This window comes from Choloepus didactylus, chromosome 3, assembly GCF_015220235.1.
Source record: "Choloepus didactylus isolate mChoDid1 chromosome 3, mChoDid1.pri, whole genome shotgun sequence".
NCBI lineage: Eukaryota > Metazoa > Chordata > Mammalia > Pilosa > Megalonychidae > Choloepus > Choloepus didactylus.
The window spans coordinates 3,298,200-3,321,077 of NC_051309.1; the positions used below are offsets into that span (position 1 = coordinate 3,298,200).

At 45.3% G+C, this 22,878-nt stretch overlaps 1 protein-coding gene across 1 annotated transcript in view; it reads left to right on the forward strand.

The window, feature by feature from the left end:
* Positions 1 to 22,878, forward strand: part of GRK4 (G protein-coupled receptor kinase 4) — a 60,411-nt gene that overhangs the window by 30,888 nt on the left and 6,645 nt on the right. Inside the window, exons 8-13 of the mRNA XM_037829299.1 lie at positions 1,444 to 1,481; positions 8,753 to 8,842; positions 9,812 to 10,020; positions 11,999 to 12,136; positions 14,230 to 14,367; positions 14,854 to 14,985. Coding sequence (XP_037685227.1) covers positions 1,444 to 1,481; positions 8,753 to 8,842; positions 9,812 to 10,020; positions 11,999 to 12,136; positions 14,230 to 14,367; positions 14,854 to 14,985 — 745 coding nt within the window. The remainder of the gene's footprint in view (positions 1 to 1,443; positions 1,482 to 8,752; positions 8,843 to 9,811; positions 10,021 to 11,998; positions 12,137 to 14,229; positions 14,368 to 14,853; positions 14,986 to 22,878) is intronic.

A 22,878-nucleotide genomic window follows, 5' to 3' on the forward strand; every position in this document is an offset into this window, starting at 1 on the left:
TGTGTGGATAACTTGATGAGATTTTCAAAGAGAATAATTTCTCCTCTCTTTCTGGGGATGTTGTTTCTGGGAGGATGTTGGATTAGTCAGAGTTCTCCAGAGATACAGAACCGACAGAATGTACGCATGTAAATATTAGGAGATTGCTTGTAGGTGTTGGCTCATGGGACCGTGGCGTTGGCAATTCTGAATTCTCTAGGGCAGGGCTCAAGTTGGAAACTCAACGAAGGCTGGCTATTCAGAGGAGAGACAGAAATTCTCCCTGACCCCTGAAATCATCACTTCTCCTTGAAGGCTGTGGACTGTTGGCCGAGACGTCCCACAGGTACAGTCACCTGGCCAGGGGTCCAAATCCTCGAGATCCCCCCACAGCAGCAGTCGGGCCAGTGTTTGCTTGACTTATCGACTGGGCACCATCGCCCAGCCAGGGGGACACATGAGCTCAACCACAGATGTTTATAACAGAACATGAGTCTGGGGTCTGCTGGTGAGTGCTCACTTCAGTTTGCATTTGGTTGCTCAAGAGAGCTGTCTCTTTAAGGAGGTTCCAAGATCATCCTCTTTCTGATTCCATCGTTGCCCCCTTCCCCATTATTTCAGGGGTTAAGGTTCTGTTTTGCTGGCTTCTAAGCCCTCCTCGGTAGGTTCTAGTGACCTGTCTGCAGATTGAGGGGTGCTTCTCAGTGAAGATGGGCATTGTGATAGGACCAAACCTGAAATCAGAGTTCATTGTAAATCCTTTGAAAAGTAACTTTTTTCTCCTGAGGGGAAAAGACAAATAAGTGCTTTGATATATTAAATTTAAAATACTTTAGTCTTTAATGGTTTGCATGTATTAGATGTTTGTGGCATCCTCCTACCTTTACTGTTTATTCCATGCTTCCTGCTGTGGGCACGATCCCGGCCACACCCTGCACTGAGCCCGGGAAGTGATGGGGTGTTGGTCCCTTGGCTTTACAGGTGAGGACACCGAGGCTACGGCCATGCACCCGAGAAGTGACAGAGCCAGGAGTCAAAGCCACATCTGTCTGACCCCAAAACTGAGTTCTTCTATTATGGGAAATCTTCTGTTGTTGAAATTTTAAAAAATGTATTAACAGTAAGAGAAACTGAGCCAAGCTCACTAAGCACTTCCCAATGTGCTGTACATTTAACCAGTGTCTTCAATTGAGTGTCTGCAATTAAATCGGTGTAACCATGCAGAGCCTTCCATTTTACACTGTCGTCATCTGCAACTTGTTTGCTGAAATGAATTTTGTAGAATCCTTGTCCTGCTGAATTTAAGCCATGTGATGATTCAAGCTCTGTGAGAACATGCTTGCAGTGCTCAAATTTGAGCCACAAAGGGTGGTTTTTCTTCTGCCCATAGTCCTAGGGACACCTAGTGGTTATTTCTGTTGGGCGCTGAGTAACTGAGCTTCTTGTTGTTGTTTTTCCTTGTAGGGACTTAAAGCCTGAGAACATTCTCCTCGACGACCATGGTGAGTGAGAGCCAGCCCTGCACGTTGAAAAGCATAGAGTTTGTTAAAAGGGGCTTGGCTGCGGGCAGCTGAGGTAGACTTAGCCAGCTGACGCAGAATAGAAGTAAAAGAAGAAGAAACTGTGTGGATGTGTTCTCTAAAAAATCATGTATAGAGAACATTGCCCTTCCCCTGTGCTTAAGCAAGAAGTAAGGGTGGTCATGATTTTCAGTTAATAATTGAGTTTGAGAAGCATATTAGAGTGAACGCAAAGTAAGAGCAGTTTCTCTTTCCTCGTTGTGGCCGCTCGCCCACATCTTGTTTATTCCTTGCATTTTCACTTCCGTGCCCTCCCAGACACTGGCCTGCTGCCCCTGGTGCTGTCCTCTTGACCTGGGACAGGAAATGGCCCGAGGGTGGCTCCCGTCCCCAGCATGGGTGCACCCCCAGCTCTGGCTTCCACTGGGTGATAACTGCACAGAGAACACAAGAACAGCTGCTCTGCCTCCACGGCCAAGTGTGAGGAGTGGCCTTTTGAGCAGGAGTGGGAGAAAACTTTTTCCAAGTGATTTTTCTGAACAGTTTAAGAAGGCTCTTAAAGTCTAGTAGAAAGAGCACAAGACAAGGCCCAGATGACTCCCACCCAGGCAGAGGACAGCTGTCACAGCAACAAGACGTGCCCATCAGGTGCCCAGAGTCCCAAAGGCAAACAGGGATCCTTTTTTAATTTTTTTTTATTAGAAAAGTTGTGAGTTTGCAAAACAATCATGCGTAAAATACAGGATTACCATACAGCACCCATACACCAACACCTAACACTGGTGTGGAGCCTTTGTTACAATTGACGATAGCACACTTTTATAATTGTACTTTTTTAGCAATAGTAGCCAGCATTTAGTGAGAGAGTCTATTATTATTACTTTAATTAGAGGAGTTGTAGGTTTACAGAAAAATCATGTAAAAAATACAGTGTTCCCGTATACCCCTCCATTGACACTTTGCATTAGTGAGGTCCCCTTTCTACAACTGATGAGAGAATGTTAAAATAGCACTATTAACTGAGTCCACAGTTGACGTTAGGTGTATTTTTTCCAAAAGGGATACTCTGAATTCATAGACTCCTCTTATGCCTTTTGCAAAGGCTCGTGCTTGTTACCTGATTACGCATGAAGCATCCTAGTGGGGAAGAAAGAAACTGAGGGTCAGGAGGCAGCTTGCCCGGAGCGCGTCCCTGGCGCCCAGCCCTCGGCCTGTGGTGCACGCGTCCGTGCCACGCTGCCAAGAAGAAGTGGCACTGAGTGGGGACGCAGGAAGGCGGGCCGTCCCCGTGGGGAAAAGTGAGGCGTGGGAGTGGGTCAGGCGCTACCTTTTGTGGGGGAAAGGGAAACAATGATGCATGTTTTTCTGTGCCTGTATATGCAAAGGAAATATAAAGGAAGAATCGCAAGACACTCTTCTTACTGATGGGGTGGGGAGAGGCAGGCTTTACCCTGATAATGACGCCTTTTTATATGGTCTTATTTCTTGTGCATGTGAATATATTACTTATTCAGATTTGTTTGCTTGCTTATATATGTATGTATGTAGGTAGGTAGGTAGATATTTTTAAGTGAACTCAGGGAGAACCCTGTGCAGATATTTGTAAATCTTTCTCTGCACAGCTCCCTTTTCTGCAGAGCTTTTACCCCCCACAGTCATAGCTGACTCATCTTTCCCAAATCCCGACTTCTCTCTCCTTAACTTAGCAAGACCACTCTGCTCTGTGGAGGCCATTCATGGTGGAAGGACAAGTTTTGTGTCAGTTACTCCTTCTTGGCTGGAAGCAGATGTGCCAGATAGTCTTTTTTTTTCCCCTCCCGGAAAACAGATATTCTTAATTTTCATACATTCCAGTTTATGAACTATTTTCCCATTAAGTTTAGTGCTTTTGGTGTTTTGCTTAAGAAATCTTTGCTTACTCCTTCATCACAAAAATATTCTGTTTTCTTCTAAAAACATTGTTTTATTTTCTCCATGTGCTTCTGCAGTCCTTCTGGAATTAACTTGTGTGTGTAGTAGGAAGTTTAAGATACACTGTTTCTTCTGTGTAACCAGCTGACCCGTCACCATTCACTGAGAAGACCTTCCATCTCGCCGACTCTCGGGGGGCCTCTTTTGTCATAACTCAGCCATCTGGAGGTGTGTGGCTCTCTCTCTGGACTTGGTGCTGTCTCGTTGGTCTTTTTATCCTCGCACCAGTGCTACAGCTAAGCCCTCCAGGGTTACGTTCTTCAAGATTGCCTTAGTCATAACAGAAAACAAATAATTAACATTAATCTGGCAGTTGTGTGCAAGATGGGCTGAAATAAGAAAACATTCAGGAAAATGAGTTGGGTGACATTAAATATCAATATATTCTGAGATGATATTCCAAGCCAGCAAGGAAATTATTGGGGTGATCTTTCATTTGTTGCAGCAAACACTAGCTAAATGATACTCCTTTCTAGGTCATGATATGACATAAGAAACTACATCCAGTTCTTCCAACTACAAGTCATTAGGTGACTTGTGGTCTCCATAAATTCAGAATTTCTCTTAATATCAATGAAATTCCTTATAGTGCTGAATCTTCTCTTGGCTCCCTCTGAATGATCAGCAACTATATTCAAATATTTTCCAACCCTTACAATACTTTCTTAAATTTTATATATTTTATAACCTTTAGTGCTAAGTCATTTATTGAATGTCATAATTTTAGTTATTTTTGTTAACCTTCAATCCACAAGGCTTAATTGGCCAAGTTTCAGTATTCAATAAATTGAACAAACCTAAAAAAAAAAAAAAGAAAAGATTGCCGTAGCAATTCTTGGACCTTTTCATTTCTGTATGAATTTTTATAATTAACTTGTCAGCTTCCACAAAAACAAACCCCAGCCTGCTGGAATTTTTACTGGAATTGTGCATAATCTATGGAATAATTTGCGGAGTATTAACACCCTAACATTACTGAGTCTTTCAGTTTATGAACACAGTATTTACCTCCATGCATTTGGGTATCCTTTAATTTCTCTCAGTATAGCTTTGTTGTTTTCATTGAAATGGTTGCACACATTTTTGTTATTGATTTTTTAATGGTATTGGTAAAATTTCATTTTCTGTTTGTTGTTGGTATTTCAAAATATCTAGTAACTGTTAAATTCAATTGATAAGTCTAAAAGTTTATGGATTTTTTTGGATTTTCTACATCTACCATCATGCCATCTGAAGATGACGGTTTTGTGCCTGACTTTCCAATTTGTGTGGCTTGTATTTCTTGTTCTTGCCTCACGACACTGAATGGACTTTCAGAACAAAGCTAAATAGAAGTGACGATGCTGGGCAACCTTTTCTTCTCCTTGATCTCAGGGGTAACTTTTCAATGTCAGCATTAAGTATGAAATTTGCCATAGTATTTTCATAGAAATTCTTTATCAGATTCAGGAATTTTCCTTTTTTAAAAAATAATGAATGGGTGTTGAATTTTGCCAATGTTTTTTCTATCAAGATGATCGTATGATTTTTTTTTTCCTGTCAATTTAGCAAATTCACCAATTAATTTTCTAATGTTAAACTAACTTTTCGTTACTGAAATAAATCCAGCTTGGGCATGAGGTGTTTTACATATACTGTTAGACTCTGTTTGCTGGTGCTTTGTTTAGGATTTCGGCATGCCTGTTCACGAGGGAGCGCGGTCTGTAATGCCGACATTATGAAAAGAATTGAGAAATGCGCCTTCTCTTTTCCTTCTTTGGAAAAGATGGTTTAAGTTTGGTATCATTTCTCTCTAAATGTTTTTAAGAATCCACTGTTGAAGCCACATGTTTTGTTTTATATATAACAAAAAAAAAATCTCACCATTGAGATTTTCTATTTCTTTTGTCAGCCTTGTTAGAGTTGTCTTCCCCCATTCCTAGGCCTTTCCGTCCAGGGTTTCTGGTTAGGGGCCCAGCAGGCCTGATCCCCTCAGCCCTGGACAACCACAGCATGCTCAGTTCCATCCTTCGGAGCTCGGCCCAGCTCTGTGGCTTCAAAATTGGCAGACGTCCTGAGAAGGAGATCAGCTCAGTGTTTGAGGCCCCTCCGGTCTCCGAGTTTGTCCCTCCAGTGCCCCACGGATGCCAACATCCCTGCAGTCTTCCAGGGGTTCAGCCTCTTGCAGGAGCCCCAGGTGAACAGTGCTGTAGGGTCTTAGCTTTGGGCCCCCTCCCAGACACCGGCGTCTTGTTTGTGTGGACCTCACAAACACTTCTACGGAAGCACCTGCTGCCATCATGAGCCTGCCCCTGTGGTTCTGCACTCGCTGGAATTTCAGTCCTTGCTGCTTCCGCGGCTGTCTGGAGCCTTTAGAAATACCGTTTTCTATAACTTGTACGCTTTTCCTCTGCAGTTAGCAATAACATTGGCTGACTGTCTACATCTTCTACCCAGAGGCAAGAACTTGTTTACTTATTCATGAAACCTGGTCATTTGTCCTGCAGGACTCCTCATTTTGTGGCTTCGGCTGGGTCCGTTGTTCTTCCTGTAAACCAGTGGTTAGCTTTAGAGGCCAGCAGCCACCTGTGTGGTTCTGGGGTCAGCGTATTTCACACTGTTTCCTGTTGTATTTCACTAGGAGGCACGTGACATCGGAACATCTCGCTTTTATGGTGTGAAGATTGATTGGTGGTTTCCGATGTCCTAAGTCTGGTCCATCGTCCATTACTCACTCCCCGTTCACTTTATGGATTAATAATCAATACCTAGATACATTATGCCCTTGCGGTTGTAAAACAATGATATTCTAATTCTGTCATTCTTGCAGTTACTTGTTGGAATTCATATGGGAAAAAAAGAACTTGGCCTTCAGCAATTTGTTTATCTTTTAGTTCAGGAAAAGCCAGTGAAATGCTTCAGTATCCCCTTAATTTCCACTTTTCAGAATATTACATTGGTTCTCTATCATCCTCCAAAGATGATCAGTGAGATTGTTGTTTTGTTTTATTTTGCTCTATTTTGGTGTCATGAATGTGTGGATTTTAACACATTTAATATGTTTTAATCCATTGGAACCATCATTTTTTCTGATGTTCAGGTTGTCCCACTTTGGCCAGCAGGACCCCAGTGCTCTCTGTTAGCGTCCTTGTTCTCTGCTGTAACAGGGTGTTCTAGAATATCTTGCTGACTAGGGCTTGGAATCAACCATTGCCTCAAAAAGGCCTAGTTCTGTGTATGGAAGGTTCTGTCCTGAGGCCACACAAGTCGATGGTGTTCATTGCTACTGCGTGTCACTCTTCTGAGGACTTTGCAGCAGACACAGGAAAAATTGTGTTTTGTTTTGTTTTGTTTTGTTTTGGGTAAAGAAAATATTCATCATGGATTCATATTGCTATTTCCAATTCATGTTTAGCTTCTTGTTTCCCTTTGTGTTTTTTTCTCTTAATTCTGAAAACTGATAGTTTCCAGTGACATTAAGATAATTAACTTATTTTTTATCTACTATATATATATAATAGTTTCAGAATTAACAGTCAGTAAGATTTCTGAAAACAGTTTATGATTTCTTTGCAGTTCCTTTGGTCCTATGCTTGTACTGTCCAGTTACTCTGTTTAAAGTCCCCTAACACTTCACTTCTGTGTGATTAAGCCACCAGCTTGGTACACAGTTAGGCCCTTCTTCCTTATTTTGTTTTCAATTTTTAGTGATTTTAAATTTTTTAATTTAATTTTATAATTATGCAAAGCATTTATATATTCCAAAGTTGAAACACAAAGTAAGGCTCATTCAGTGATATCTCGCTTCATCCCTGTCCCCTCCTCCTGTGAGTAATTGTTTCAACTGTCCTTTTCCTCATTACTGTACATATGTGGGCAGATGTAATGCTGGCTCCCCATCTCCTTCTTGGATGGGAAGGTAGCACAGGCCGTGTGTGCCTCTCTCCGCTCAGCCTTGTTTACTCACTCTGTAGCCGCGCTCCCTCCAGGACGCCAGGCGGAGACAGACCATCCTCCGTCCCACCCAGCTCCGGCACAGCTGCCTGTGGACATGCCTGCTTCATTCGGCCGGGCTCCAGATGGGTTCCGGGTGGTGCTGCCACGAAGAACCTTGTGTACATGCCCATTCTTATTTTTTTTAGTGTGTCCTTGAGACAGCTTCCTTGAAGTGGGAGCGTGAGGTTAAAGGTAAATGCACGTGCAGTATCGCTGGCTGTTGCCGCCTTGCGCTGTGGGGTTGGAGACCTGCCGTGTGCCCCCACCTGCCCCGTGTGCGCCCCTGTTCCTGCGCACGTCCTCCGCGGACCGGCTTCTCGCACTTGGGGTTTTTTGTCAGTCTCTGAGGTGGGAATCGGTACTGAAAAATAAGACAGTGATACTTAAAGAAGTAACAACACATAGTCTTCTGTTTAAACATAAAATACGTTAAAGCTGTGTTGAGGAAGTCCATCTGTGTTAACGCTGGGCCTCCATCCCGGACTGTCTGGCTCTGGGGCTCAGCTCCTAACCCCAGCCACCCCTTCTGTGCAAGCCGAGGCAGAGGCCGTCCCTCTGTCCAGGTGCATCGTGAGCTCCTCTACCACCGTCCAGGGCCCAGACTCATGGGGATATTGTAGGTGATCAGCAGATATTTATGGGTTAATTTGTTTCTTCATTAGCTACTTACTAAGCATCCACTAAGTGCTGAACAGGTGTCCACTTCAGGTTTATCTTTCTATTCTCTCAAAAGGACATTTTCTGTAATACGTTATTTTCATACATAAGGGATTCAACAGATATTTAAGTCACCTTATATTCAAGACTTTAACCCATGATGTATTTAAGTGAGGCACCTCAATTTTTTGTTTATCATTTCCTGGACTCTGTTAACATTTGTTCTTAAGAGGAAAAATCCATATTATTTGTCTATTCTTGTCTCTATACATAAGCCTATTGGTATTCTGACTGGTGGTGTGTATGTGTTTTAGAACTCATTATATTTTTATTGATGTACCTGGTAGTTACATGGAAATGAAATAATTAACACAATGCTTCTAACTTTTCAAGTGGTTGTGATGAAAGAGTTTCTTACCAATAGCCAGGTATAAATCTCATTTCCTGATCTTAGTGAAACTGAGTGAACTGTATGATGTTTTGCTAATGGTAGAAAAGTTAAATGTGATTTTTAAATGTAAACGTTTCAGAGCATGAAGTGGTCATATTTCCATCCATGGTTTTAAAATGTTTTTTCCCCATTTTTAAATTGCTGTTAGAGTGTCAGTACTTGTCACTCTGATTTTTGTATTGTGTTTGAACATGAACAGGACATGTCCGGATTTCGGATCTCGGTTTAGCTGTTGAGGTCCCAGAAAGGGGGACGGTCCAAGGAAGAGTCGGGACGATCGGCTACATGGGTATGTGCAAGTCACTTCAGCCGCTCGCTCTCTCTCTCTGCCGGTGTGCCTGAGAACACAGAGAAAGTAAAATATGTGCGCACCCGGAGAGCGGGCCCAACATGCACCTTTGCTAAGGGTACAAAACGTGCTTTGACGTCTTGAACTGGGTGGAGGGGCGCACCTGCTTCGGGACCTCTAGTCCACCCCACACCTCCAGGTGAGGAGAAGCAGGTCCATGGCAGAGCCCGGGTGAGGCTGCAGCCCCCTCACCGGGCCGTGCCACCCCCTGCTGGCAACCCGGAGCTCTGGGGCCCACATAGCCTGGCCTGGGGCTCTGTTAGGAAGCACCAGGCAGCGCCAGCCCGACCCTGGGGTGCCTCCAGCCGGGGCCCCTGAGGGCCTCTGCAGGGTCCTGCGTGAAGACCCCACAGCCTGCTCTTTCTGTGTTGCAGCTTCTGGGGTTTTTGACTGACAACAGATGGCCAGAGCACTTGGGAGCCCAGGGCTCAGCGTGTTTGAGGACATGCTCACCCCAGGGGCAGGGCCGCGCTGTAACACCGTCACCCCACACCAGTACACTCAGCAGCAGCTCGTTTCATCCCCACAAACAACAGCTTTATTGAGATATAGTTCACTTACCATGAAATCTACCCTTTCAAGATGTACAGCTCAGTGGTTTCTAGTAAATTCAGAACATTTGGATCCCCCCCCAAAAAAAAACCTGTCGCCATTAGCAGTAGCTCCCCATCCCCCTCCCCTGCAGGCCCCGCCTCTGTGGATTTGTCTCTTCTGGGCATTTCATATAAATGGAACCACACGCCATGTGGCCTTTTGTGTCTGGCTTCTTTTGCTTAGTGTCATGTTTTCAAGTTCCAGTCCTATCATAACAAACATCAGTTTACACTGTGTTATTTGGTACTAATTACAAGAAAATTTAAAACCGTAATTTAATGTAACGTAATTTCATTTCCTGTATTTGTTATGTAGCTCCGGAAGTGCTCAATAACGAACCGTATACGTTTGGTCCTGATTGGTGGGGACTTGGCTGTCTGATCTATGAAATGATTCAGGGACATTCTCCGTTCAGAAAATTCAAAGAGAAGGTGAAACGGGAGGAGATCAACCGGAGAGTGAGGGAGGATGACGAGAAGTACTCGTGGAAGTTTTCCAAGAACACTAAGTCCATCTGCAGGATGGTGGGTCAAGTTCTATAGTGGTTTGGAAATGCAGCTCCTGTCTCACCCCACTTGTTCTCACTGGCGGTTAAAAGAAAGTAGTTAGCTTGTCGGTCTCCAGTGCGGTCCGCCCGCTCTGCGTTCTTGCAGCAAGGAACAGAAGCTCAGTTGTGCTCCTTGAGATGTCAGCCCAACTCTGACCTGCTGATACTTGTGTTAATGGGATTTTATTTCAGGGCAGCCCAGGAGGGCAGTTGGTAAAGTTTGGCAGATGTGTTCAGGGAAAATGACTTCACGGGTTTTCTGATCTATTAGAACAAAGCAGAGTGAAATTCATCGTTTGCTTCCTCAAAAGATGCCATAGAAAGGAAGAGTGGTGTCAAGGTTATTAGTCTCTTTTCAGAAAACAGCTGAGTCTCATTTCATGAACCAATTTTATATGAAATTAAGCATAAAACAATATTTAATCACTCTTAAATATTCTGAACTAGGATAGGTCCTTCTTCGATAGGAAGATTTTTCTTTCTGCCCAGATGTGTTTTCTTGCACCATCTTCCAGGGGTTGTGGTCTTGATAGATGCCTTGAGCTGACAGGCCTGTCGTGTGCCGGGACTGGTCTGGGTGCTGAAAATATTGTTCTTAATTTTGTTAAGAGCCCTTCCAGGTTGACATCACTACTCCCGTGTCCCGGTGAGGAGAGAGGTCCCCCAAGGGAAGACACCTGTCCACACCCAGAATTAGCCAGAATCCTCAAGTTGGCCCCGGGCCCACGTGCCACCACCTGGACCACTTTTCCCACCCCCGGTGGCCTGGCTTTGATGGAAGGGGAGAAGCTCTCTTTGTTAGTTACCTATCACAAACCAGTGGCTATTACTTTTGAGCTCATTTCTTCCCATTTCTTTTCATCCCACAAGGATTCATTGTGTGTCTGCTGTGTGGTAGGCAGTGTCGCTGGCTCTGGGGATACAGCAGTGGCCCCGAGAAAACGCCTGCCTTCCTGGTGCCCTTCCATGGCCGGGTGGGTGGGGGCGGGCAGGAAGCCACCGGAACAAGGCGCATGTGCAGGCTGTCCGGGGAGGGCGCCACGCCGCCTGACGCAGCGAGAGAGGCCAGGGTGGGCAAAGAGGCGGCGGAAGCAAAGGTTGCTGGCAGAGCTCCGTGTAGTGTGTGCTGGATGCAGGTGCTTCCTTCTGGGCAGGCGTAGGATGACCAGAGTTGCTGCAGAAAGGAGCTGCTCGTGGGGCAGCTGACGGAGGGCCTGCGGGTCCTGGGAGGTCTAGTGTGGCCAGGGGAGAGGGGGGCTGGCAGGGACGGGGCAGGGGCGTTGCCAAATACGAGGCCGCGGGAGCAAGCCAGGCACGGCCTGTGTCTGGACCCTGGCACCACAGGAGTCGGCCCTGTCCTTGATGTGTTTGTAACTTACGGGGTTGATCATGGTCAGAGGTTATTTATGTTTCCTTTTACTTTGTCTCAGTATAGGAAGTAATGCAAGGCTGGAGCTTGCATATCAGCTTACTTTTCTTCCAGATGGGTTTTTCTGCTTTGAATTGGTAGTAGTTACCCTATACTTAACAACATTCTAACAGAGCTACTATTCTAACAAAGCTACTATTGCCGGAGTGCTTGCTGCACACGAGACACTCCATTAGGACTGCGGGAACATAAAAAACATGAATTAGAAATAGATACTGCCCTTAAGGAGCTTACGGTTTAATGGTAGGCCTAAAACACATAAAAATAACAAAAATTTAAAAAAAAAATCAGTTTTGAGAAGTGCCATAAACAGGATGGAAAGGAGGGCCTGAGGGTTTGGGAGATGAGTGAGTCTTGTCCGTGGAGGCCGGGGAAGGGCCGGTCGTGTGTGAGTGGGGGGTCGGGATTGGCAGGGTCACTTGGCAGCCAGGGCAGCGGCCGAGGCTCCTCTCCACTTGTGGGGGGTTCTAAGTTTTCATTTTTATCCTGGGGATTTACATTGACTGTGTTTCTGCCTCTTGTATAGCTACTTACCAAAAACCCAAAGAAACGCTTGGGCTGCCAAGGATCCGGCGCAGCTGAAGTGAAACAGCATCCTGTTTTCAAGGCCATTAACTTCACGAGGCTGGAAGCAAATATAGTAGCTCCTCCTTTCTCTCCTGATGTAAGTAGTTACCAAAAGGGTAGCTGGTTATCCAAGAAAATGAATCCGCTAACAAATTATTGAAGCCAGTTCAGTTCCCCTGGCTCAGCGCGGATGTGCCTGCTGCCCGTGGGCCTCACACCTGCTCTTCCAAACCCCACCTTTCCGCCACCCCATCGCAGGCCCTGGCTTCCAGGGCTGGGGTCTGCACTCTGCCCCCTGCCCTCACTGCTGGCGGTGGCAGTGCTGGGCCCCTGACAAGCCCATGCCCCGCCCTCCTCGGAACCTGGGCCCCTGCATGTTCTCCAGCCTCTGTGCTGGCTTCAGGCCCAGGCCGTTGGCAGAGCGCGCTGTGCACATGCACGCCCTCGGCACACGCGGTCCCCACTCCGCATGTCCTGGGGTCCAGGGGCTGCAGCCTGGCCCCACCGCCGAGGACCTCAGGGCGGACACTCGGTGTCTCCCTAACGTGAGGGTGGCGTCTGGGCCTCCCTCACGAGCCTGCTGTCGGGAGCGAGTGAAGTCGTGTAGGTGCTTGGTGGACGTACGAGCAGGGACTTCTTGTAGAGGGAAGAATAAGTCAGTGACAAAGCCCTTGGGCTCCATCTTTAATAACCTGCTGTAGCATCTGGAAATGTGACTCATTTTGCAGGATGCGATGGAATTAAGATGTACAATTAAAGTATTTTAGTTGTTTGATTTAGGACTTTTTATGTTTATATCTGCATCATATATTGCAGGAGTAGCTTCTTCCTTTTAATTAACTAATGCACTACAATTTATTGAGTGCCTGCCACCTGCCACACACAATGCTAGATATGAGAGCCACAGTGGAGAACAAGGCAGGCCTGGCCCCTGCTCCTCTGGAGCCTGTTCTAGTCTGCAAGGACAGGCAAACAAGCAAATTAATGCAGCGAGCAGAGTATCTGCCGTCAGGAGTGCAGGGATAGGCCTTCAAATGGGCATCTGGTCTCGAAAGCGTCCTGCCCGCCAGCCCAGGCCCTGCTGGTGCACAGACAGCAGGGGAGGCGAGCCCCCAGTGAAGGGGAACTCAGCGTGGCGCGGAATGAGGTCAGCGTGCCAGCCTTGGGAGGGGCCGGGCCCGGGCTGGGGGCCACTCGTGCACTGGTTCCGCAGCTCCTGCTCATTTACCAGCTTAAGCCTGGGTGGAGCCGGTTCACCGGCAGGTCCAGTGACTCATCAGATAGCTTAGTTTGAGGAATTAAAACTGCTTTGGTGTGTAGGGCAGCATGGGGTTTTGAGTAACTGAGGGCAGAGACAGTCATTCACTTCCATATCCCTACCTCCTAGACACAGGCTTTGGGGTCTATGGTGAATGAATGAATGATTGAATGGATGGTAATTTCTAACACAACTACTCTGACTAGTGACCCACAGAACGTTACAGCTTTGATGGCACTCATTGTAGCGGGTGAGCTCTGGCAGGCTGCTAGTACATCTTCACAGAATGGCTGCACCCCTGGCATGCCCTGCATGCCTGCCTTCCTGACTCCTCGCACCTCTGGGCGACAGTGCCAGGGGCTGGGAGGCCGCAGGACTGGGTTCCTGTCCTGGAGGAGGGCTCTGCCAACCCCGGGGCGAGAGCAGGAGCGGGGTGGGCTGGGGTGTCTCGTGGAGGCCTCGGCTGGGCTCTGATGGAGGGCGCAGAGCAAGGCCTGCGGCTTTCACTTAGACTGTCAGCAGGGGCTTTACGTCAGAGGCAGCCAGGGGCGCTGCCACCGACGGATGGGCTCACAGCAGACGACCCCCATCCTTCTTCATCCCCTGCCTGTCATCCGCTTTCCACTGCAGAATGAAAAGGGTGGGCCCCGAGGAGGTGTGTGTGTGTGAGCAGGTGGGGACCTGGAGAAGATACGGTCCCACAGGATCTGTGACGCTCACAGGGTCCTTTGAGGGAAGTTGGGGAGCTGCCGCTTCAGAGGACACTGTACAGAGAAGAAGAGCTTCAGATGGAGGGACGAGTGGTGGTCATGTCTGTGCATCCATTCTAAATCCGTTTTACTCTGTAGTAAGGAGACTCATGTTCTAGCAATCGCACGGGTGACCATGCGTGTCATGTGTTCCGTAGTTGACTCTCTGCTCTTGGTGCACAGCCTCATGCGGTGTATTTCAAGGATGTGTTGGACATTGAGGAGTTCTCTGTTGTGAAAGGCATCTACCTGGATGACACAGATGAAGATTTCTATGCTCAATTTGTTATGGGTTCTGTCTGCATCCCCTGGCAGAATGAGGTACTGTGCTTTTAAGCATATAGGTTTATGCTAGTTACAACAGAAGAAAAAATTACGTGTATATGTGTGTGTAAATGTGCGCATATCAACAGTTTCTTTTTTAAAATGTCTTTTTAGCTGTGTGTGTGTGTGTACGAGGTAAAATCATGCAGGATCTCTGAGTACGGAACTAGGGCATGGGCAAGTCCAGGACTGTGTCACCAGTTGCCCAGAGCACAGAAGCTCCCCCTGGTCCTGCTTACGGGCAGTGGGCAGGAGCTGGCCATCATGGTGCGGTGGACTCTTGCCTACCTCCCCCCTGCGCCCCACCTCCCAGGCTGGGTCAGCTGAGCAGCCTTGGCAGGGAAAGCAGGGGCCCGGAAAAGGGAGCTGGGGCGGGCCCGGGAGCATAGGAGCCAGGTGGGCGCTGACGGGGCTGGGGGCCACCGGCTCACTTCCTGGGCGTCTTACCCCACACCTGCCTGTCACACTCTTCTGTGCATGCAGATGATAGAATCCCGTTGTTTCTATGACATCAACGAGAATGAAGATTTCCCAGTGGATGGAAAAAAGAAAATGTGTCAACAACCGGTTGCCAGACCAAAGAGAAACTTCTTCCGTAGGATCTTAAAAACAGGGGTAAAAAAAAAACTTTGTAATTTTTTTATGTAATGTGTTAAAGAACAAAAAATATTTTGCATTTTAAATGAGGATTAGAAATCAGTGTCTTGTAGAACAGTCATAAAAGAAATACAAATTATTTTATTTATTTAAACCTCCACATTGCGTGTTCTGATTCTCATAGCTGTTATCTCATTAACCCAGTCTCACAAGGTGTACTGGTTTGGATGTATTATGTCCCTCAAAACGCCATTATCTTTGATGCAGTCTTGTGTGGGCAGGAAACTTGGGTTGGAGACTTTTGATTGGCTGTTTCCGTGGAGATGTGATTACTCAACTGTGGGCAAGATCTTTCATTGGATAATTTCCATGGAGATGTGCCCCCCCCATTCGGCATGGGCCTTGATTAGTTCACTGGAGCACTACATAAGCTCAGACAGAAGGAGCGAGCTTGCTACAGCCAAGAGGGACACTTTGAAGAATGCTCAGAAGCTGAGAGAGGAGCTGCAGACGCGAGACAGTTTGAAGACGGCTGTTGAAAGCAGACTCTTGCTCCGGAGAAGCTAAGAGAGGACAAATATCCCAAGAGCAACTGAGAGTGACATTTTTGAGGAGCTGCAGCCTAGAGAGGAACATCCTGGGAGAAAGCCATTTTGAAACCAGAACTTGGAGCAGACGCCAGCCACGTGCCTTCCCAGCTAATAATAGAGGTTTTCTGGACACCACTGGCCATCGTCCAGTGAAAGTACCCGGTTGCTGATGTGTTACCTTGGACACTTTGTGGCTTTAAAACTGTAACTGTGTAACCAAATAAACCCCATTTTATAAAAGCCAATCCATCTCTGGTGGTTTGCATTTCAGCAGCATTAGCAAACTAGAACCCAAGGGAAGCTGATTTCCTTTTGAAAATGGAAGAATCATTTAGAGAGACTTTCTGTGATGGCATGAAATTTAGAAATGATTTTTCCCAAGTGAAGTTCTTCTCCTTGCAGTAGCGGACCACCCTGCTGTGCCCTGCCTTCCCTCAGGGAGTTTATTCAGCAGTTGTCCACTAGCTGCCTAAACATACATCTTTTTTCAGTATATAAAACAAGGTGAGGTAGTGAAAGTCTCTCAAAGCAGCATTTTCAATAACTACATTTTCTCTGAGAACTAGGGTTATGCATGGATTAACCAAATCACTTTTCTTGGCCGGTGTCTCTCACTCCTGCCCTGAAACACTCTTTTTAGTGTCACGATATCCACACTACTCCAGGTGGGACTGTTCAGGAAAGTGCACAGGTGATAAAATATGAGTGAACAGGATGAAATGTCCCTCGCCCATGGTGGTTCTTTAGTGAAGAAACCAGGGGGCTTCATTCCCTTGTGCTGCATTCAGTAGTGATTGTGTAAATTCAATCAAGAATTCATCAGTAAATGCAAGAGGCGAAATGTATCTGCGATATTTTGTATGTATGTGAATTAAGTTTCCTCCATATATTAACATAAATAAGGAAAAATTGTTTAAGACTTTTGCCTGCCTTAAACCTAGCATCCTCCCACAGGCAGTCGACCAAGGTGGTTCAGGGCTCTGAACCCCACAGAATCTTAGAACCACTAGCCAAAGCTGGCAGAGCCATCTTCCTCAAAACTCCAGGAAACAGTTGAAGGGTTTCAGTAACTGGGCAAGTGCTGAACTAAGACAACACAAATTTAAAAAGATAGGAGAAGCTCATAGCACACTTTCTGATTCCTCCCTCATCCTCTTCCTCCCCGACACAGTGTGGAACCAGCCCGTGCCCCTGTTCCGGAGGGAGCACAGTAACCCCCATGTGCCTACTTCGGTGCCTGTGTGTCAGTGCCTGGCTAGCAGGTGGCAGCCTGAAAGCCTGAAGCAGGACACTCCTCTGGGTCTGTCCCCCCACCCCTTGCCCTGTAGGCAGAAACAGCTTGTTGACAGCTAAACAGTGTAAGAAACAATGGAGTCAAAGTAGCCTGGAGAACAAGATTACTAGCTTTAAGACATTGTAATTGAGCACCCTGGAAGGGAATGCAAGGGACAAGGAGAAAACTCTGAAAGCTGCAAGAGGAAAACAACATGGTAGGTACAAGGGAGCCCAATGAGATTAAGTGCCAGCTCAGGGAATAAATCTCAGAATTAACACATTAAAAGATTAAAATGTACAGGAACAAGCTAAAACTTCAGAAAACATCAACAAAGACAACCAAACTTTGGACATACCAAAGACTTTTTTTTTATATTCATTTTATTGAGATATATTCACATACCACACAGTAATCCAAAACAAATAGTACATTCGATTGTTCACAGTACCATTACATAGCTGTACATTCCCATCACAAAAATCAATCCCTGACACCTTCATTACCACACACACAGAAATAACAAGAATAATAATTAAAGTGAAAAAGAGCAATTAAAGTAAAAAAGAGCACTGGGTGCCTTTGTCTGTCTGTTTGTTTTTTTCCTTCCCCCATTTTTCTACTCATCCATCCATAAACTAGACAAAGGGGGGTGTGGTCCTTATGGTTTCCCAATCCCATTGTCACCCCTCATAAGCTACATTTTTATACAATCATCTTCAAGATTCATGGGTTCTGGGTTGTAGTTTGATAGTTTCAGGTATCTACCACCAGCTACCCCAATTCATTAGAACCTAAAAAGGGTTGTCTATATTGTGCATAAGAGTGCCCACCAGAGTGACCTCTCGGCTCCTTTTGGAATCTCTCTGCCACTGAAGCTTATTTCATTTCCTTTCATTTCCCCCTTTTGGTCAAGAAGATGTTCTCTGTCCCACGATGCCAGGTCTACATTCCTCCCCAGGAGTCATATTCCACGTTGCCAAGGAGATTCACTCCCCTGGGTGTCTGATCCCACATAGTGGGGAGGGCAGTGATTTCACTTGCCAAGTTGGCTTAGCCAGAGAGAGAGGGCCACATCTGAGCAACAAAGAGGCATTCAGGAGGAGGCTCTTAGGCACAATTATAGGGAGGCCTAGCCTCTCCTTTGCAGCAACAGTCTTCCCAAGGGCAAGTCCTATGGTAGAGGGCTCAGCCCATCAAACCACCAGTCCCCTATGTCTGTGAGCACATCAGCAACCATCGAGGTGGGGCAGGCCAATACCCCTGCATTCTCCACCAGCTCCTCAAGGGGGTTCTGCATATTTTTTTCCTTTTTTTTTTTTTTTTTTTGTTTTTTTTTTTAAACTTTTTTTTTAAATCAACTGTATAAAACATAAAAAAAATTAAAAAAAATACAATAAAAGAACATTTCAGAGAGACCATAACAAGGGAGTAAGAAAAAGACGACTAACCTAAGATAACTACTTTACTTCCAACACATTCTTACTCTACCCCAAGAAAGTAACCTAATATAGCAACATTTCTGTGAACTTGTTCCTACTATACCCGTCAGAAATTAACAGACCATAGTCATTCCTGGGCATTCCCAGAACGTTAAATTTACCCACAATGGCTTATCTGTTCTTATTGGATTATCGTTCCCCCTTCCTTAATTGCTCTCTATCGCTAGCTCCCCTACATTCTATATTATAAACCATTTGTTTTACATTTTTCAAAGTTCACAATAGTGGTAGCATATAAATATTTCTCTTTTTGTGCCTGGCTTATTTTGCTCACCATTATGTCTTCAAGGTTCATCCATGTTGTCATATGTTTCACGACATCGTTTCTTCTTACTGCCGCGTAGTATTCTATCGTGTGTATATACCACTTTTTATTTATCCACTCATCTGTTGAAGGACATTTGGGTTGTTTCCATCTCTTGGCAGTTGTGAATAATGCTGCTATGAACATTGGCATGCAGATATCTGTTCGTGTCACTGCTTTCTGATCTTCCGGGTATATACTGAGAAGTGCAATCACTGGATCGAAGGGTAACTCTATATCTAGTTTTCTAAGGAACTGCCAGACTGACTTCCAGAGTGGCTGAGCCATTATACAGTCCCACCAACGATGAATAAGAGTTCCAATTTCTCTACATCCCCTCCAGCATTTGTAGTTTCCTGTTTGTTTAATGGCAGCCATTCTAATCGGAGTGAGATAGTATCTCATTGTGGTCTTAATTTGCATCTCTCTAATAGCTAGTGAAGCTGAACATTTTTTCATGTGTTTCTTGGCCATTTGTATTTCCCCTTCAGAGAACTGCCTCTTCATATCTTTTGCCCATTTTATAATTGGGCTGTCTGTACTATTGTCATTGAGTTGTATATTTGTGTTTGTCATATGTATTTTTTCCCTCTCTCCATTAATATTCTTTAATGTACCCATACGGAATCTCTTTAGTACTGAACCTTTCTCCATGTCTCTCTCTCCTTTCTTTGTTTCTCTGTCTGTAGGGCTCCCTTTAGTATCTCCAGTATGGCAGGTCTCTTGTTAGCAAATTCTCTGAGCATTTGTTTGTGAAAAATTTAAGCTCTCCCTCAAATTTGAAGGAGAGCTTTGCTGGATAAAGTATTCTTGGTTGGAAATTTTTCTCACTCAGAATTTTAAATATGTCATGCCACTGCCTTCTCGCCTCCATGGTGGCTGCTGAGTAGTCACTACTTAGTCTTATGCTGTTTCCTTTGTATGCAATGAATTGCTTTTCTCTTGCTGCTTTCAGAACTTGCTCCTTCTCTTCCGTGTTTGACGGTGTGATCAGAATATGACTCAGAGTGGGTTTATTTGGATTTATTCTATTTGGAGTTCACTGGGCATTTATGATTTGTGTATTTATGGTGTTTAGAAGATTTGGGAAGTTTTCCCCAACAATTTCTTTGAATACTCTTCCTAGACCTTAACCCTTCTTTTCCCCTTCTGGAACACCAATGAGTCTTATATTTGGACGTTTTGTATTATCTATCATATCCCTGAGGTCCATTTCGATTTTTTCAGTTTTTTCCCCATTCTTTCTTTTGTGCTTTCATTTTCCATTCTGTCATCTTCCAGGTCACTGATTCATTGTTCAACTTCCTCTAGTCTTGTACTGTGAGTATCCAGAATCTTTTTAATTTGGTCAGCAGTTTCTTTAATTCCCATAAGATCATCTACTTTTTTATTTATTCTTGCAATGTCTTCTTTATGCTCTTCTAGGGTCTTCTTGATGTCCTTTATATCCTGTGCCATGCTCTTCTTCGTGTCCTTTAAATCCTCTGCCATGGTCTCATCGTTCATCTTTAGTTCTTTGATTAATTGCTCTAGGTGCTGTGTCTCCTCTGATATTTTGATTTGGGTGCTTGGGCTTGGGTTATCCATATCGTCTGTTTTTTTCATATGCTTTAAAATTTTTCTGTTGTTTTTGGCCTCTTGGCATTTGCTTAACTTGATAGGGTTCTTTTAGGATTTGTAGACCTATTGAAGTCCTTATCTCTAATTTGTCAGATCTACAGTTTCATGGAGTACACTTTAACTAACCAGCAGGTGGCGTCCACAAGCCACCTGTTCCCCTCAAGCCAGTTCTTTCCCACTTTGCCTTTGTGGTGAGTGGGGGAGTGAGTCTTGTGGGGTCCAATTGGTGTACCAAGCTTGCGTGTGTAGTTGGTGTTGCCCGCCCTGTATATGGGGCGTGTGTCTGGGCAGTCAGGGAGGGGGGGTGGCTCTAACAATCAAATCTTCCTGGTGTTCCTGGAGTTTTAAAGCTGCTGCAATAGTCTAATCCTTCATTTCAGTCCTGCCACAGTTTGTCTCTGCCACTGACCCACAAGTCCTTGGTATTAGCATATGACCCCTGAGACTTGTGAGTGGGTTCCTCTTCCAGGCTGTGCACCCCCAGGTCCTCTGTTGAAGGATGATTGTGCTGTGTCACAGGTGAGTGCCGTCCCCCCAGGGCAGTTCTGGGCTGCAGGTCTGTGTAGGGAGGCTCCCAGTCTGCTGAAGGGATGGCTGAATGGGGCATGTTAATTCACACTGCTCCACCTTCCCAACTCTAGAACAGCCAGCTGAGGGTGCAGGAAAGGCTAATGTCCACGCCCGATTTTGTTGTGTGTGTGTGTTATTGGAAGCACTTCCGTTACACTGGGTTGTCTGGGGCAGCTCTGGGCTATGGGGCTGGCGATGGGCAGGAGTGTTTCCTGTCCACCAGGATGATGGCTGTGAGCGGACACCCCCCTTTTCTTGGGAAGTTGTGGTGTTTAGTGAATTTTCTCAGCCACTGGATTATTGCCTTTTGTCTCAGAGCTCTCTTAGTTCTGCTCTTGTCTTGACCTGCCCAAATTGCAAGTCTTTGAGGCTTTCTGTATTGGGCTTCTTGAGAGTAATTGTTTTAGAAAAAGAAAAAAAGATAAAAAAAAAAATGGCCCTCCTCGCAGATCTAACGGGTTATTGAAATGCTAAGAGACAAAGCAATTAGAGCTATTAAGGAAAGATCCAGGGGGCAGAGAGATAGATTTTTCTTCGGGATTTGCATACAAGCCTCAGGGCCTGAGCTCTGCCCTTCCCCTTTCTATGTTCACCAGAACTCCAAAAAGCCTCCGCTTTTATTTTTGTTTTTTTTCTTGCTGTTTTTGCTATCCCTGTTTCCTCTCTGCTGGGCTGGCTGCTCTCAGATTCTCTGGTGTCTGGTCTCAGTCTATCTATGGTTGGAGTTTGGATCAGTAGAATGTGTTTCCAATAAGGGCTGCCACTGCAGTTCTCCCTTCTCCTTCCCGGAGCTGACAGCCCCTCCTCCCCCGGGACAGAGCCTGGCAGGGAGGGGCGTGGGTCCCCTGGCCGCAAAAACTTACCGATTTCACTCATCTCAGCAGTTCCACGTTTTCATGAGTGTTGTATGAAGTATGCCCAAAGTCAGATTGCTCTGTGGTGTCCAGTCCACGCAGTTCCTGGCTTTCTACCTACTTCCGTGGAGGAGTAACTAAATCATACACCTCACCACTCTGCCATCTTGCCCCACCCACCCCCAAAGACTTTTTTAAAAAATGACTGTCAGTACACTCAAAGAGATAAAATAAAATGTGGAGAAAGAACTTAATGATATCAGGAAAATTATGAATGAACAACATGAGAATCTCAATAAAGGGATAGAAGTTTTAAAAGGGAACCAAACAGAAGTACTGGGGTTGAAGAACACAATAACTGAAATGAAAAATTCCCTAGAGGGTCTCCGCAGCAGATTGGATCTGCCAGAAGAAAGAATCAGTGACCTCAAAGAGAAGATGATTGAAATGATTCAGGCTGAGAAGCAGAAAGAAATCAGAATGAAAAACAGTCTAAGAGCCCCGCAGGCACCATTGAGGTTACCAGTATGCACATCATGAGAATCACAGAAGAAGAAGAAAGAGAAAGTGGAAGAAAGGATATCCAAAGAAATAATGGCAGAAAACTTCCCAAATTTAAAGAAAGACATGAATAAACCCATTTGAGCACCCCAACAAATGCCAAACAGGATAAACTCCAAGAGAATGTGTCCAGACATATAGTTATCAAGCTGTCAAGTGTGAGGGACAAGGAGAGAATTCTGTAAGCTGCAGGAAAAAAGCAACGTGTTATGTACCAGGGAGCCCTGAAAAGATTAAGTGCCAGTTTCACATCAGAAATACTGGAGGCAAGACAACAGAATATTTAAAGTGCTGAAAGAAAACAATTGCCAACTAAGAATTTTATATCTGGCGACACTGTCTTTCAAAAGTGAGGGAGAACTGATGTTCATAGTGGCATTTTTCACAATTGCCAGGAGATGGAAACAATCCAAATGTCTTTCATCAGATGAGTGGATAAACAAAATGTGGTATATACACACGATGGAATACTACACGGCAGTAAGAAGGAACAATGTCGTGAAACATATGACAACATGGATGAACCTTGAAGACATAATGCTGAGTGAAATAAGCCAGGCACAAAAGAAGAGATATTGTATGTTACTACTAATGTGAACCCTGTAAAAATGTAAAATAAGTGTCTAATATTGTAGAA